This window comes from Amphibalanus amphitrite, unplaced genomic scaffold, assembly GCF_019059575.1.
Source record: "Amphibalanus amphitrite isolate SeventyFive unplaced genomic scaffold, NRLGWU_Aamphi_draft 000056F_arrow, whole genome shotgun sequence".
In the NCBI taxonomy this organism is placed as follows: domain Eukaryota; kingdom Metazoa; phylum Arthropoda; class Thecostraca; order Balanomorpha; family Balanidae; genus Amphibalanus; species Amphibalanus amphitrite.
Window position 1 is genome coordinate 771,435 of NW_024881552.1, and position 12,996 is coordinate 784,430.

Here is a 12,996-nt window from a genome sequence, read left to right on the forward strand (position 1 = left end):
GTGAAGCTCATCGTTATATAAGCACGTATCCGCTCCCAGATTCCCCGTCTGCCATCGCTGACCCGTAATCTCCCGGTTCAAACGTCTGTTTTAGCAGCTAGAGTTGTTTTTATTATCAGACTAGCGAGCACAGGTGACACGCCTGGACGACCGGTCACCAGACGCGTCTTACGAATGAGAGACGAAAAGCTCACGGGCGGATTTGGGACTGAACGCGCGGCCGGCGTCGCCGACACTGGCACCGCGCCGCAGTTCGAACAGGCCAGCTACTGGGGATGTTTGCATGCACAGCGTTCGTTGCCTCGACTGAGGCTGCCGCCCCACACGGGGCAGGGGAATGAGAATATAACCGACCACTCCTCGCACTAGATGGTCGGCCCGCAGCTCCGCGCACTGGACGAGCCGGCGTAAAACACCGGTCACAGCGGCCAGCCCGCCATTCACAGCAAGGAAGCCGCCATTCACAGCGGACTCAACGGCTCTGAGAAATAGAGGCCACTGAGAGGGATACTACTGCTTTGTTGGAAGCACATTATAAAACAGCGAACCGTTTGGTGGGGTCAGCTGTCCCATTAAATCCTGTGAGATGTAAATAATGTACCCGGTTCAGTAATTTCAGCCCCGCCTACCGCGGGCCGAGTTATTCGTTGTGTTACAGCCACTCCATATCGATGATAATGCATCTGGTGAACCCTCTCTTCCTGGCTTCGCCCGGGGAGAGGGCTGAGTGAGACCGGGTGTGGTCGACCTTACTCCAGGTACTCTCTTCTCGGCGCCACTCCGCGCGCCGCACCTCTCCTCCGCCAGCCACCGCCGCCTCCCTCAAACCAATAAATAATTATGAAAACGGATCTACACGTAGCGCCGAGCCGGGTCCGCCGTGCATAGTTAGGCCCACCCGAGCCGCCGCCGCCCGGGTCTCAGTGTCCCCGACGCAGCGTTGTACCGTATTACTGACTAGGGAGCCGCCTCCTACCTCTCCCGCGCTCCTCTCCTCTTCTGATGGCTCATCACAGATCCAACCGACCGTCACGGCTACCGATGACCGTCACGAAACCCCGTCACGGCCCGCAGTGACCATCGCGGCACGTACTGACCGTCACGATGTGCCGTTACGGCCCTTCCCAGATCGCACTGACCGTCACGGCACCGCTCACGGCTCGCACTGACCGTCACGGCACCGCTCACGGCTCGCACTGATCGCCAAACACCGCGGCGGCTGCCTCCTCCACCGGTAGCTCGAGCTCGAAGGAGAAGCGCCTCTCTCCGCCGACCGCCCCCGGTGTCTGCGGGCCGGCGGCGCCCTCCTGCTCGTCTTCAGGCTCGTCCTCGGCGGGCTCCGGGGCCGGCGGGTCGTCCGTGTGCCGCTCCACCTCGCACTGCGCCGGACACTCGAAATGCACGCAGTGGAACACCTGACGGAGGGCAGGGAGCGAGGGGTTAGTTCTCAGCTCGGTTGGCATTGACAGACAGGAGCCCAATCACCATATCAGCAAGTACAGCCGACTTCTGAGTTCCGATTAATGACGTATCATTAATCGGATACCATTTCTCACAAGCAATCAGCAGAGCTGCCTAAAATGGTAGACTGTACCGCACCACACAAGTCGAGTGACACAGTCAATCCCTGCGACTACGCTCACCATAGTCGGGCCTGATTGCGTGATAAACAGCACGACCTAGCGTTCTACTTCGACAGGATAGCCTCTCCCCCTGCATACCTCATTGGCAGAGTTCCTGGTGCCGACGATGCGTATGAAGACGACCGGGCGCCGTTTGAAGGTGACCACCTGCCACGAGCGGCAGTGCGAGCGCGAGCGGTCGCAGACGATGGTCCAGTCGCGCTGGTTGGTCGACACCTCGATGTAGTAGCCGTACGTGCGGTCGTCACAGTCCCAGAGCAGCATTCTGGCGGCGGCGGGAGAGGGACAGTGAGGGTAGGGGAGTCGCGGGTCAAGTCAGACACTCATGAGGATCCTGGGTTCAATACTCTATGTTTTCCCCGTAATGCACATGATTGTCGTTAATCGTTTTATAACTGAACGGGTCCGAAGAACTTGCAAGTATCTACCCGACATCGACATACCCTTATCGCACCCATCTCTCAGCTGCCATCCTCTACCGATAACACCATTCACTCCCTCCTCTCCTCTCCTCTCCTCTTCTCTTCTCTTCTCTTCTTCTCACCTAACCTCACCTCACCTCACCTCACCTCACCTCACCTCACCTCAACTCCCCTCCCCTCCTCTCCTATCCCCTCACCTCATGGAGTCGAGGAGGACGGGCTGTCCGAGCTGCACCACCACGCTGCCGCTACCCAGCTGGTGACACGTGTAGCCGTGGTCCCAGTCGTACTTGTCCGTGTCACCGTTCAGCAGCGCGTTCCGGCTCCGAGACACGCCCTCGATCACCATGGCCGAGCGCTGCAGCGTGGCCACGTTCTCACGCGGAACTGCGGGGTCAGAGGAGGTCGGGGTGGGGTCAGAGCGGGCTCAATGGTAATACAGGGTCACGGTCACATGAAAATATACGCTGTTAGATCATAACATCAATCCCATTAGTGTTAAGGATGCATCACCAAGAAACACATGGTCAGTCTAATCCCCCCAGTCATGGTACCCGCACAGCTGCTTGTGAACAAACCAGGCTGCAACGTCGCCACCAGTCGCCCGCAACCTATTATGTGGCCTCACAGTTTCAATGGACCTATGCATGTCTATTCCTCCCCTTAGTCCCCTCTCTGACCCCAGTAGGCTCCAGCTCTGTCCCCTTTCATCCCCCTGTATTACCGATGAGTCCGTTCTAAGTGGACCCGTCCATCCCGTTCACTTACCGATGAGTCCGTTCTCGGTGGGCTCTGGCCGGCTGCAGTAGGACGCCTCCAGGGAGACCAGGTGGAACATCTTGTTGACCGTGTTGTTGGTGCCCACCACGCGGATCGAGCTAAACACACACACAGACAGACGGGGACGGGACTGTCAGCGACTGGAGCTGAACTGTTCACAAAATTAATGGACAAACAAACATGGAACACCTGTCCTGCACTACACACTCCACATGACAATCTCACCAGAATCTCGAGAGCACCAGAAACTCGAGCTGCGACAGTGGTAGCGTCTATCACCCCACTGCTAATAACTAGCCCATCCTAGGTACAGCTACTACCCTCAGTCTCTGAGCTCAGCCGTCACTGACTCAGTCTCGGTCTCAGCCGTCACTCACCGTACGACGCGCGGCGGGAAGTAGAGCGTCTGCCAGCTGCGGCAGTGGTAGCGCGAGTGGTTCACGACCCGCACCCAGTCGCACTCGTCCATGGACACCTCGACGTAGTACGAGTACGACCTGGGCAGCAGCAGCGTCATCAGAGACATGGCCACGGGCGGCCGTCAGAACAGCGGCGAGAGAGGGATCAGAGGCGGCACGGCGGCGGGGGAGCGGGTTAGAGACAGGTGGGAAGGAAGGATTGGTCTGTAGAGGGCCACTGCTGCGTCCAATTTAACCAGAGGAAAACTGACGATACTTTGTAGCCACGGGGAGTTAGCTTGGGGGGGGAGGGGATGGAACAGGACAGCGGAACGGACAAAACCACAGCGTCCGGCGGCAGCGCATAGGACGGGTAGGACAACAGTGCGGTCCGGGCAGGACAAGAGCGGTGGACAGGACGGGGACAGAGCAGCTCAGCGGTACGGACAGTACAGGACAGGTCGACTGGGGAGGTGCCACCACGGCCGCCGACTGGCCGGCCGATCGGAATCCACTGCAGCCTACTGACAGCGCTGGAGGCAGCCATACACAGGAGCGGGCACGGCGGGGCTTCAGAGAGCGATTTAATAGCTCGGCCCGTCATCTGACAGATACGGAGACAACTGTCATCGCAGCGGAGGGAGGGGAGGCAGGCTTACGGCGACTTTCAAGGTCTGCAACGCGATGCTGAAACATAGTAGTGGGAAACTACATACACGTCCTGCACGGAACGCGGTGTATAAATACCTATTCACCGCGGGATGACAGCAGGGCTGAATATATCGATTCAATGGCAACAGTGATCGAAGATGTAAATATCAGTGACGGGCAAGGAGCATTTACCTCATGTCTTTGTCCCAGAGGAGCATCTTGATGTGGTTGATGATACACGGCATTCCCAGGCGAACCTCGATACAGTTGTCAGAGCCTAGAAGACAACTCAAATATTACATCACATGTAAGTGATATATTTAGAGGTTAAAGTTAAATTTCTGGCACAATTTACTATGTGCCAAACGACTATCCGTATCCACAAGCAGTTAACGTAAAAAAAAGCTTAAATATAACAACTGATGGCTGTGGAAGCATAGCCGTATGGAAGCCGGTGGATTGAAACAAATTCGTTCTTCACCTTGATAGAATGTCAATTCCTAGGTCCGAAAATACGCCCTATTCATCCAACGACAATACAGCTGTCAAGCCATCCCAGCTGCCACCCTCATCCCTTCCCCTCCCCTCGCGTCCACTCACAGGCGTCGTCGATGGCGTGCCGGGTGAATCCGCGCTCCATGTCGAACGCACTGGTGTCTCCGTTCAGTAGGAAGGAGCGCATGTCACCGCGGACCGTCTGCGCGCCGTGGCGCGGCGTGCACACGTTCTCGTCCGGCAGCAGACAGCCGCGGTACGGCAGGTCCCGGTCCCGGCTCTCCACCTTGGTCTTAATGGCGTCCAGGATGGCGTCCGGACTGATGACGCCCGAGGGACGCACCACGTTCACCAGGTCCTGCCGCGGGGGGGGGGATCAGAGGGGCAGCAGGGGCAGGTACTGGTGGTGGGGTTAGTGGGGTTCAATAGGCACTGGGGGAGAGTGACCTATTGAAGAGGGCCTGTCTCTAGCTTATCTCTCTCGTATTAACTGAACCTGCCTGGGGGAGAGACAGGTTCAGTTAGTGGCGCTGTTACTAAAAAATACGGATACAAACAAATCGAACAGATGCGTAAGTTACGAACGGATACGACTGTCAAATACGCACAAATACCATTATTATACTCATCAAAAAAGCACCCCTTCCCCAGCATCTCTCCGCAAACCACCCCTAAGCAGCCTAAAGTCGCCGTCGTCACGTCACTATAACGTGTCATATAACACATAACGTCACGCTGTCACATATAACGTCACTATCGCGTTTATATTACTAACCTGTCCCCTTCCACCCGAGACTGACGTCCTGCCACGCCGCCAAATACTGAACAGATACTGACCTGCCCTCTACCACCGGTCACTGACCTGCATGCTGACGAGCGGCAGCCGGACGGCCGCCAGCAGCTGCGCCGAGTCCAGCTCCGGGTTGGCGGCCGTCCACCGGCTCACCGCACGGAAAATGTCCACCTCGGCGGCGCAGAACGAGTCGCGAGAGATCACCTCCCGGACGCCTTGCTGTCGACGGCGGAGGGGGCAGGCACAGTCAGACAAACGGGCGTTATCGCTTCACCACTTCTGACCAGTGGAACGCTTAAAGATTTCTAGTGTTACTACACGTATGTATGTACCGGTTTTCGGCCGCCTCTAACGATTTAGGTGGATCAGCATGCTCAGACAAGTAACCCAACTATTACAATGAACCATAATATTGAAACTGGTGTTAAACTTCATCCTTGGCCGATTATCTTTTACATTTCACTTTATGAATAATCTCAAGAATAGCATACCCACACAAAGTCAGCCTCAACACCCACGAGTGGGCTCCACTCACGTCTGACATTGTGCAGAAGCTGGGGTGCTGCAGCACGGCAGCGGCGTTCTTGTCCATGAAGCTCTGGCAGACGTCGAGCAGGGCCGACTGCCGGTACAGCCGGGCCATGTCGTAGATGACGCACACGTTACCGGCCCGCACGGCCGCCTCCAGATACTGCGAGACGGCCTCCTCCAGCTGAGTGAAGCCGTACTGGTGCGCCAGGCCCAGCATGTCCAGCACCGTGTCCTCCTGGCGGGGCGGGGCGGGGCGGGGCGAGTCAGGTCAGACAGACAGGCTGATACAGTGGTGTCACCACCTGACCATCACCATTAGAACAGGCAGGTCATTGGCTTTAGCCTCTATTCAGTCCAGAATAAAGCAGGACTTTTTTATTGAACTATGCTGACAATAGGCATAATAGAATAATGAATCGTGCAAGAAACGTTCAATGAATGAATGAATGAATGAATGAATGAATGAATGAATGAATGAATGAATGAACGAATGCATGGACGAATGAATGGATGAATGGGAGTTGATATATATCAAGTCTCGTACCGAATCACATTTTTGTCACATTTCTCTCTGTGCTTGAGGTATGACCATCACGGCCCCCTCCTGCCACGCTCCACGCTGTACCTTGAGTCCGACTAGTGACATTTGTCCGGTGTAGATGTACTGGAGGAGCACCCGGAACGGTCCGACGGCGGCGCCCGTCAGCGTCACCTCCTTCTCCCGCGACTCCTTCATTCCGCCGAACAGCAGCGCCCGGAAGTACTCGCTGCGCGCGGCCAGCACGGCGCGGTGCGCGCTGAACCGGTGCCCCTCCACGGAGAGCACCACATCGCAGAACTCCTCCGAGCGGCACAGGTGCGCCAGGTCCTGCGACAGCTGGCTGACGTGGTTCACCTCGCTGGCGCCGCGGCCGGCCGCCGCCGCCGGCGCCACCAGGCCCTGGTGCTGGTCACTCATCGGCGCGCCGCCTCACCAGCTGAGAACGACAACAATCACAACCGGTCACCTCCAGTAGCTGGGTTCGTACAGTCTCGCCGCACGTTCAGACGTGCCTTTTTTCCCGTGGAATATCCCCGCCGAAAATTTTCTCACAAAAACGGCCGTTCGGGCAAGCCCGTTTCGTGGGATCCCGCGGGATTCCTCGTGCTTCGCGATGCCCAAACGGAGGGGTGTTCACGGGCACCGCACACTGCTGCGTGCGGTGTGTGCGGTGCGTCCAGCAGGCGTGGGGGTAGGGGATGGGTAGGCGGTTCTGACGTCACGGCTGCGTGCGGTGGACGGTCCGCTGTGGCCGGTCCCGACCGGCCACAGCGATCGCTGTGTGCGGTGACGGAAGGCTGACGTAGGGACGAAGTGGGCGGAGCTTCGAGGCTGTGTGCGGTCCGACCGCACACAGGGCCCGTGAACATCCCTCGGGTTTTCGTGCGGAATTCCTCAGCGTGGAAATTCCCCGCGAAAAAACCAAACGCAGACTCCAAACGCACGCGCAGTCCCAGAGGCAGGCTCAGTTTAACACGAAATTCATGTAACCTAATTCATTGACCAGTTTCTATGAAATGCTGCATCCATTAGCTGTGCCCCAACAATAACAAAAATAATACAGGGGGACATCAGACACATGACCCAAAATAACATCCCACTGGTGCATTCCAAGAAACTTGGCATGCAAGCTGATATTCTCAAGAGCCCTCTTAATTGAATGCCAGTGAAACTGGACTGCTGGAGTGCTTGATGACCACACCCAACATATCTGGATGGGATAGGATGGCAACAACAACAAAAAAAAAAAAAAAATGCTGGAAAGAGTTAAACACCATTCTCAGACACAGGCAAGCATAAGATCAAGTATGCATGGGCAGCATGAGTCTCCAGAGGGAGGCCCTACAAGGCAATGGGAAATAAGGAAAAGTGATGGGCATTATAGATGAGTAAAGGCATTCCCACGCAGACCATGTATATGCCTAGGAGAGATGCATGTTTAACCCGCGACCGCCTGGGGGGGGGTCGGATCCGACCCCCCTCCGTTTTTCTTGAATAACTCATGAACCACTTTCGCTATCTACTTGAAACTTGGCATACCTTCTCCCCCATCAATTTGACGTCTCCTGTGCAATTTTGAAGAAAAAATTTCCAAAATTTTTTGAGATATATCGATTTTAGTGACGTAACTACATGGCGTTTTTAGTCAAAAAGCGGTAAATGTTTAAAAAATCGCCAAAAATCAGGGTTTGAAGCAATTTGCAAATTAAGGACATCAAAAGACGCAGCTCAACGAGTTCTTTAAAATGGCTATCTCGGATTTTCCATAAAATGCGTTTTTCACCCCTAAAAATTCAAAAAACTATATTTTTTGGAAAACAGCTAATAAAATCCAAAATTTTGGGAATTTCCAAAAAACCGGAATATATGTTGTAGAGCTCTATTAGAACATTAGATGCCCCAAATTTCAACTTTCTATCTTGATTTTTGACCCCCAAATTGTAAAAAATAGCTCCAACATGCATAGGGCATGGTGACGTCATAGGCATTTTCGTGAATTAGAGGCACTTCTGAACATCGCATGTAAAAACAAATGGCACCACTAGATTCCTGGGACAAAGCGCGTCTAGAAAAGTGCATTTTTATGTCAAAAATAAAAAGTTGAAAAATTGACCTTTTTTTCTTAGCCCTCGTTTAGTTATGTATAGTATAAACGATTTTTTATGCTTTCAATGCACATTTATCACCAGCACAGTGACTTGGGGTCACATATAACCATTACCATCGGATTCGGCGTGAAAAATAAGCCATAAAACATGTGTCGCACGCCCATGTAGCAGAAAGTGAAAACCGTGACCTTTCGTGACCTGACCTGACCTTGACCTGTACCTAGTATGACCCCTATACGCACATGGCACCTTCACTAGGCCTTTGAGGTCATTTTTGGTGAGTTTCGAGCAGCAGCTATCGATTCCGCTGTCCGTAAGCCGATTCATGCAAAACCCCTGAATTTGACCTTTGACCTGACCTTGACCCGAAAGTTGACCTCAATCTTAAAATCTTAAGAGTGCTTTGGGAAGGTCTCGTAGAGACCTTTCGAACGCCGCCTCGCGGGGCTCGATACGACCATTGGTTCTCGAGATAACAGGGGGGGGTCGGATCCGACCCCCCCCCCCAGGCTGTCGTGGGTACGGAAATAGCCCAGGCGGTGCCGGGTTAAGATGCATGATGCATAATATGTTGACTTGTATGTATGATATATAAGAAAAATGAACAATGCCAATGCCATAAGTCTATCCCACAATGCTGCCTGCATCATTGGAGTCAGACATGTGCATGGTTCCGAGTGATGGATCTATGATCCCAGTGGATCTCGAAGCAAAGTACAGGTTGGGATCTATGATCCCACCGGATCCGGCGTGAAAAATACATCTTGGATCTATGATCTCATATGATCTGACGATAAATTACGAACATGGATCTACGATCTGAGTGGATCCCACCATGCACCACATTTGAAATCATTTTTTAAAGGGTTTCTATGCCAATAAGTGACACAAAACTATGGATTATGACGTGCGATCACATAAAATCATCAAAACAGAACGTTTGTGAGTTGAAACAAGTGCTTTTTGGGATATATGTGTTGACAAAAAATAAGTGAGGATCTATGATCTCACTGGATCTCAAGCAAAAAATGAGACTCGGATCTGTGATCCCTACGGATCTCTCGATAAATTACAGAGCTGGATCTATGATCCCGTCGGATCCGAGATCAAGATCCGTGGGATCAGATCCCAGATCCATTTTCTCGGATCCATGCACAAGTCTGATTGGAGTTTTTAAGCACATAGATTCCCTAACTTCTGTATGTGAAGGCCCATCAAAATTACATACTTCATAAGAAAGCATCTGTATCTGCCATCCATGCCTCTACACAGTAGAATCTGAAAACAGGGCACATTTTGTCACGTGAACATTGGGATATTCCTCTGGATGCCTTTAGCAGGCTAATTGTCATGTGACTAGGTCAAACGAATTTCAAAATCCTTGATCAAATCGCCCCATGCACCCTGTTTTCAGATTCCACCCTCTACACTTGCTGTATCCAAATATGTCATAGTTACTGGCAGTATGAAGTACCTATAAAAGGTTCTCATGGCTAGTGCATGACTGCAATAATTCCTGCATTGATTGCATGATTCCTGTTCTACTTTCTGGAGCATTTTTAAACACCAAAACTTAAAGCTTATTTAATTTCATCAACAATTATGGAGGCTGATCCGGATCATGGATCTGTGATAGATCTTGACTCTCAAGGAATTTCTCAGAACTGTCCACTCTGAAGAAATGCAAGAATGGTAGGTCATTTGAAGGCTTTTACAAACAATGTTTTCCAAGATAATTTCATGCTTTAAGGCCACTAGTCCCGTGGTCATCTTGATTTTCGTGTTTGGTCGTCTGGGATGGTCGTTGTGTGGGATACATGCACGTCTGCCATTGCAATCAGTGCCACAAGTTAACAGGTAATAAGGAAATTGAAATGCAGTAGAAAACTCATAAAAAGCATGCATATTACAAAAAGGAATGGTCATAGAAAGGAATAGAATGTCATCCCATTTACGGCTTACGCATATAACCAGCAGGTTACTAGGATTGTAAGACGAAATAGAAAATATTCATGGATTCTGTCTGCAACAAAAAACAAGCCTAGCACGGTTATAGCCTTGCCTAGCACTTAGCAGCCATTTCAAATTGAAAACGGAAACGGAGTAATGAAAAGTCATATCATACAGCAAAAAATGTTTTTTTTTTTTTTTTTTTTTTTAGTGGCCCTAACTTACGTTACCGGCCTCGCGAGGAGGGCGGCGACCTAACTACGCCGCGCAAAACAAACCGGCCGTCCTAACTAAGACCGGTGGCCACTTTTACAGCAAGACAACATGGGAAAACCCATATCCATGTACTATGCCATGAATATGGGAAAAAACCCATGAATTTACGTTAAGACACATAAATGACAGTGAAACTTACCGGTAAATTGATGTTTGTGAAGGGAGGGAAGGAGGAAGTTTGTGAATGGTAAGGTTACGAGAGAATGTAAATGCCTGTTTGTACTCACAATCAGAAACAATCACAAATTGGGCCTGTTCCAGCGCCTCCAGAATAAATTCTTGACTGGAGGCTCTACCAGAGGTTTTACTGGAGGCGCTGGAACGCAATCTGGAGATTTCTGGAGATTGGTGTCATAGATACCAAAAGAATGACGATTGTTCTCTCTTGAAACGCAAAATTTGTTTTCAATTTTAGTTAAAAAGATAAATAAAATTATAGCAATGTAATTTTCTTTACATTCAAGTTGTAAAATTATCAGTCAAATGTCCTTTGTTTACATTCGTGATTGTCACATGTGCGCCATAATTGTAGACCAGAGCCTCCAGAGAAATTTGGACCTCTCAACTCTCTGGAGGCTACTGGAGGTTTCTGGAGCTTTGGCGAGAGCTTTCTGGAGCTTTCTGGAGGCGCTGGAACGCTCTCTGGAGAATTCTAGAGCTTTCTGGAGCTTTCTGGAGGTTTCTGGAGGCGCTGGAACAGGCCCATTAATTCAACTAAAATCAATTCACCCGTCCCATACCCAACGGACAGACACGTGCATCAAGTGCTATGATATTCAGATTCACTTTCAAATGCACATTCAAAAAAACTCACCAAATGCAAAGTTTTGGCTACCATCGTGTAGCCAGGAAGGCCCTGATTCTGAAAATATATATCTTAATACATGACACTCAATAGTTTACGAGATATACCTGTTTTCCTTTTGAAGGTCATTCAAGGTCATATAGTGGCAGGTCATCAAAAAAACTCACCAATATACACCAAAATTACAGGATATATAGTCCAAAGCAGCCTCCATCGAATGGTGGTAGTCACTATTCATGACACTTCTGCGTTTTTGGTACAGGGGCCATTTTTATTTTCAAATGCCTATCTCGCTAATGTTAACACTGCCTGACTTAAAGGCCAATAACTCCCAAAGTACATCACCGTTCTCTTTCATCTTTTGGTCACACGTTTGCAAGGCCCTGGGGCAGTTTTTGGTGAAGTGACTACCCATGACGCCTTCTCAAATCGCTTGTACGCAGGTTTGAAAATTTGATATTTTTGGTCATACGGCCAAAGTCAACAAAAAAGAACTCACCAATATGCACAAAAATTACAGGATATATAGTCCAAAGTGACCTCCATCAAATGGCGGTAGTCTCTATTCATGACACTTCTGCGTTTTTGGTACAGCGGCCACATTGATATTCAAATGCCTATCTCGCTTATGTTAACACTGCCTGACTTAAAGGGACCCTCCCACCTTAACATTAGTTTTGAGTTGAGATAGCCAAGTTTGCGGCCAGGCTCAGAAACCACCATTCATCCTGGTCGCAACGCCCGCAGCTTTATGGTGTTCAAGAAATTTCTTCCCTTTACTTGCAGGGTGGGACCAGCGTGGTCCCTATCTCTTAACCATTACGGGAGTCTGATGACGTCATCAGGCTTTCGAACGTCCGTCATTAATTTGACTAAAACGTTTTGTAGCACGCGGTGGTATATGCTGCTTTGCGCGCAACAAATGCCGCACTTTCATATAAAGTCGCTAGGAACAGCGGAGATCCCAAAAAGTAAACAAAAGGAAAAGTCTAATATCTTGAAAACCGGTGAATATTTTTTCGATGAAATTTGGTAGATATTCGTTTTTGCTCTTTCTGAACCGAGCGACATCACTTTCATGCCAATTCATTAACTTTTTTGAAGGTGGGAGGGTCCCTTTAAAGGCCAATAACTCCCAACATACATCACCATTCTCTTTCATCTTCTGGTGACACGTTTGCAAGGCCATAAGGCAGTTTTTGGTTTAGTGTTTACCCATGACGCCTTCTCAAATCATTTGTACGCGGGTTTGAAAATTTGATATTTTTGGTCATACGGCCAAAGTCAACAAAAAAGAACTCACCAATATGCACAAAAATTACAGGATATATAGTCCAAAGTAACCTCCATCGAATGGTGGTAGTCTCTATTCATGACACTTCTGCGTTTTTGGTACAGCGGCCACATTGATATTCAAATGCCTATCTCGCTAATGTTAACGCTGACTGACTTGGATGGGTATAACTCCAAAAGTACATCTCCGATCTTGTTAAACTTTTAGTGGTACGTTAGCAAGGTCCTGGGGCAGTTTTTGGTTAAGTGCCTACCCATGACGCTTTCTCAAAACTTTTGTACGCGGGTTTGAAAATTTGATTTTTTTTTG

The 12,996-nt window shown here is 50.3% G+C and overlaps 1 protein-coding gene across 4 annotated transcripts; it reads right to left on the reverse strand.

Moving 5' to 3' along the window:
• Positions 1-88: 88 nt before the first annotated feature.
• Positions 89-11,348, reverse strand: LOC122378197 (BTB/POZ domain-containing protein 9-like). Of its 4 annotated transcripts, XM_043358987.1 has the most exons (12): positions 11,296-11,348; positions 10,816-10,836; positions 6,339-6,690; positions 5,718-5,948; positions 5,252-5,401; positions 4,495-4,747; positions 4,087-4,171; positions 3,223-3,342; positions 2,834-2,943; positions 2,263-2,452; positions 1,722-1,908; positions 89-1,415 (listed from the first exon to the last, which is right to left on the reverse strand). In XM_043358987.1, the coding sequence occupies exons 3-12, from the start codon at positions 6,669-6,671 to the stop codon at positions 1,185-1,187; spliced, it is 1,890 nt and encodes a 629-aa protein (XP_043214922.1). In that variant the 5' UTR covers positions 6,672-6,690; positions 10,816-10,836; positions 11,296-11,348; the 3' UTR covers positions 89-1,184. The 4 variants fall into 4 exon arrangements, with proteins under 4 accessions (XP_043214922.1, XP_043214921.1, XP_043214923.1 ...); XM_043358986.1 differs by lacking the exon at positions 11,296-11,348 and having other exon boundaries at positions 10,728-10,836; XM_043358988.1 differs by lacking the exons at positions 10,816-10,836; positions 11,296-11,348 and adding an exon at positions 10,425-10,636.
• Positions 11,349-12,996: the final 1,648 nt, after the last annotated feature.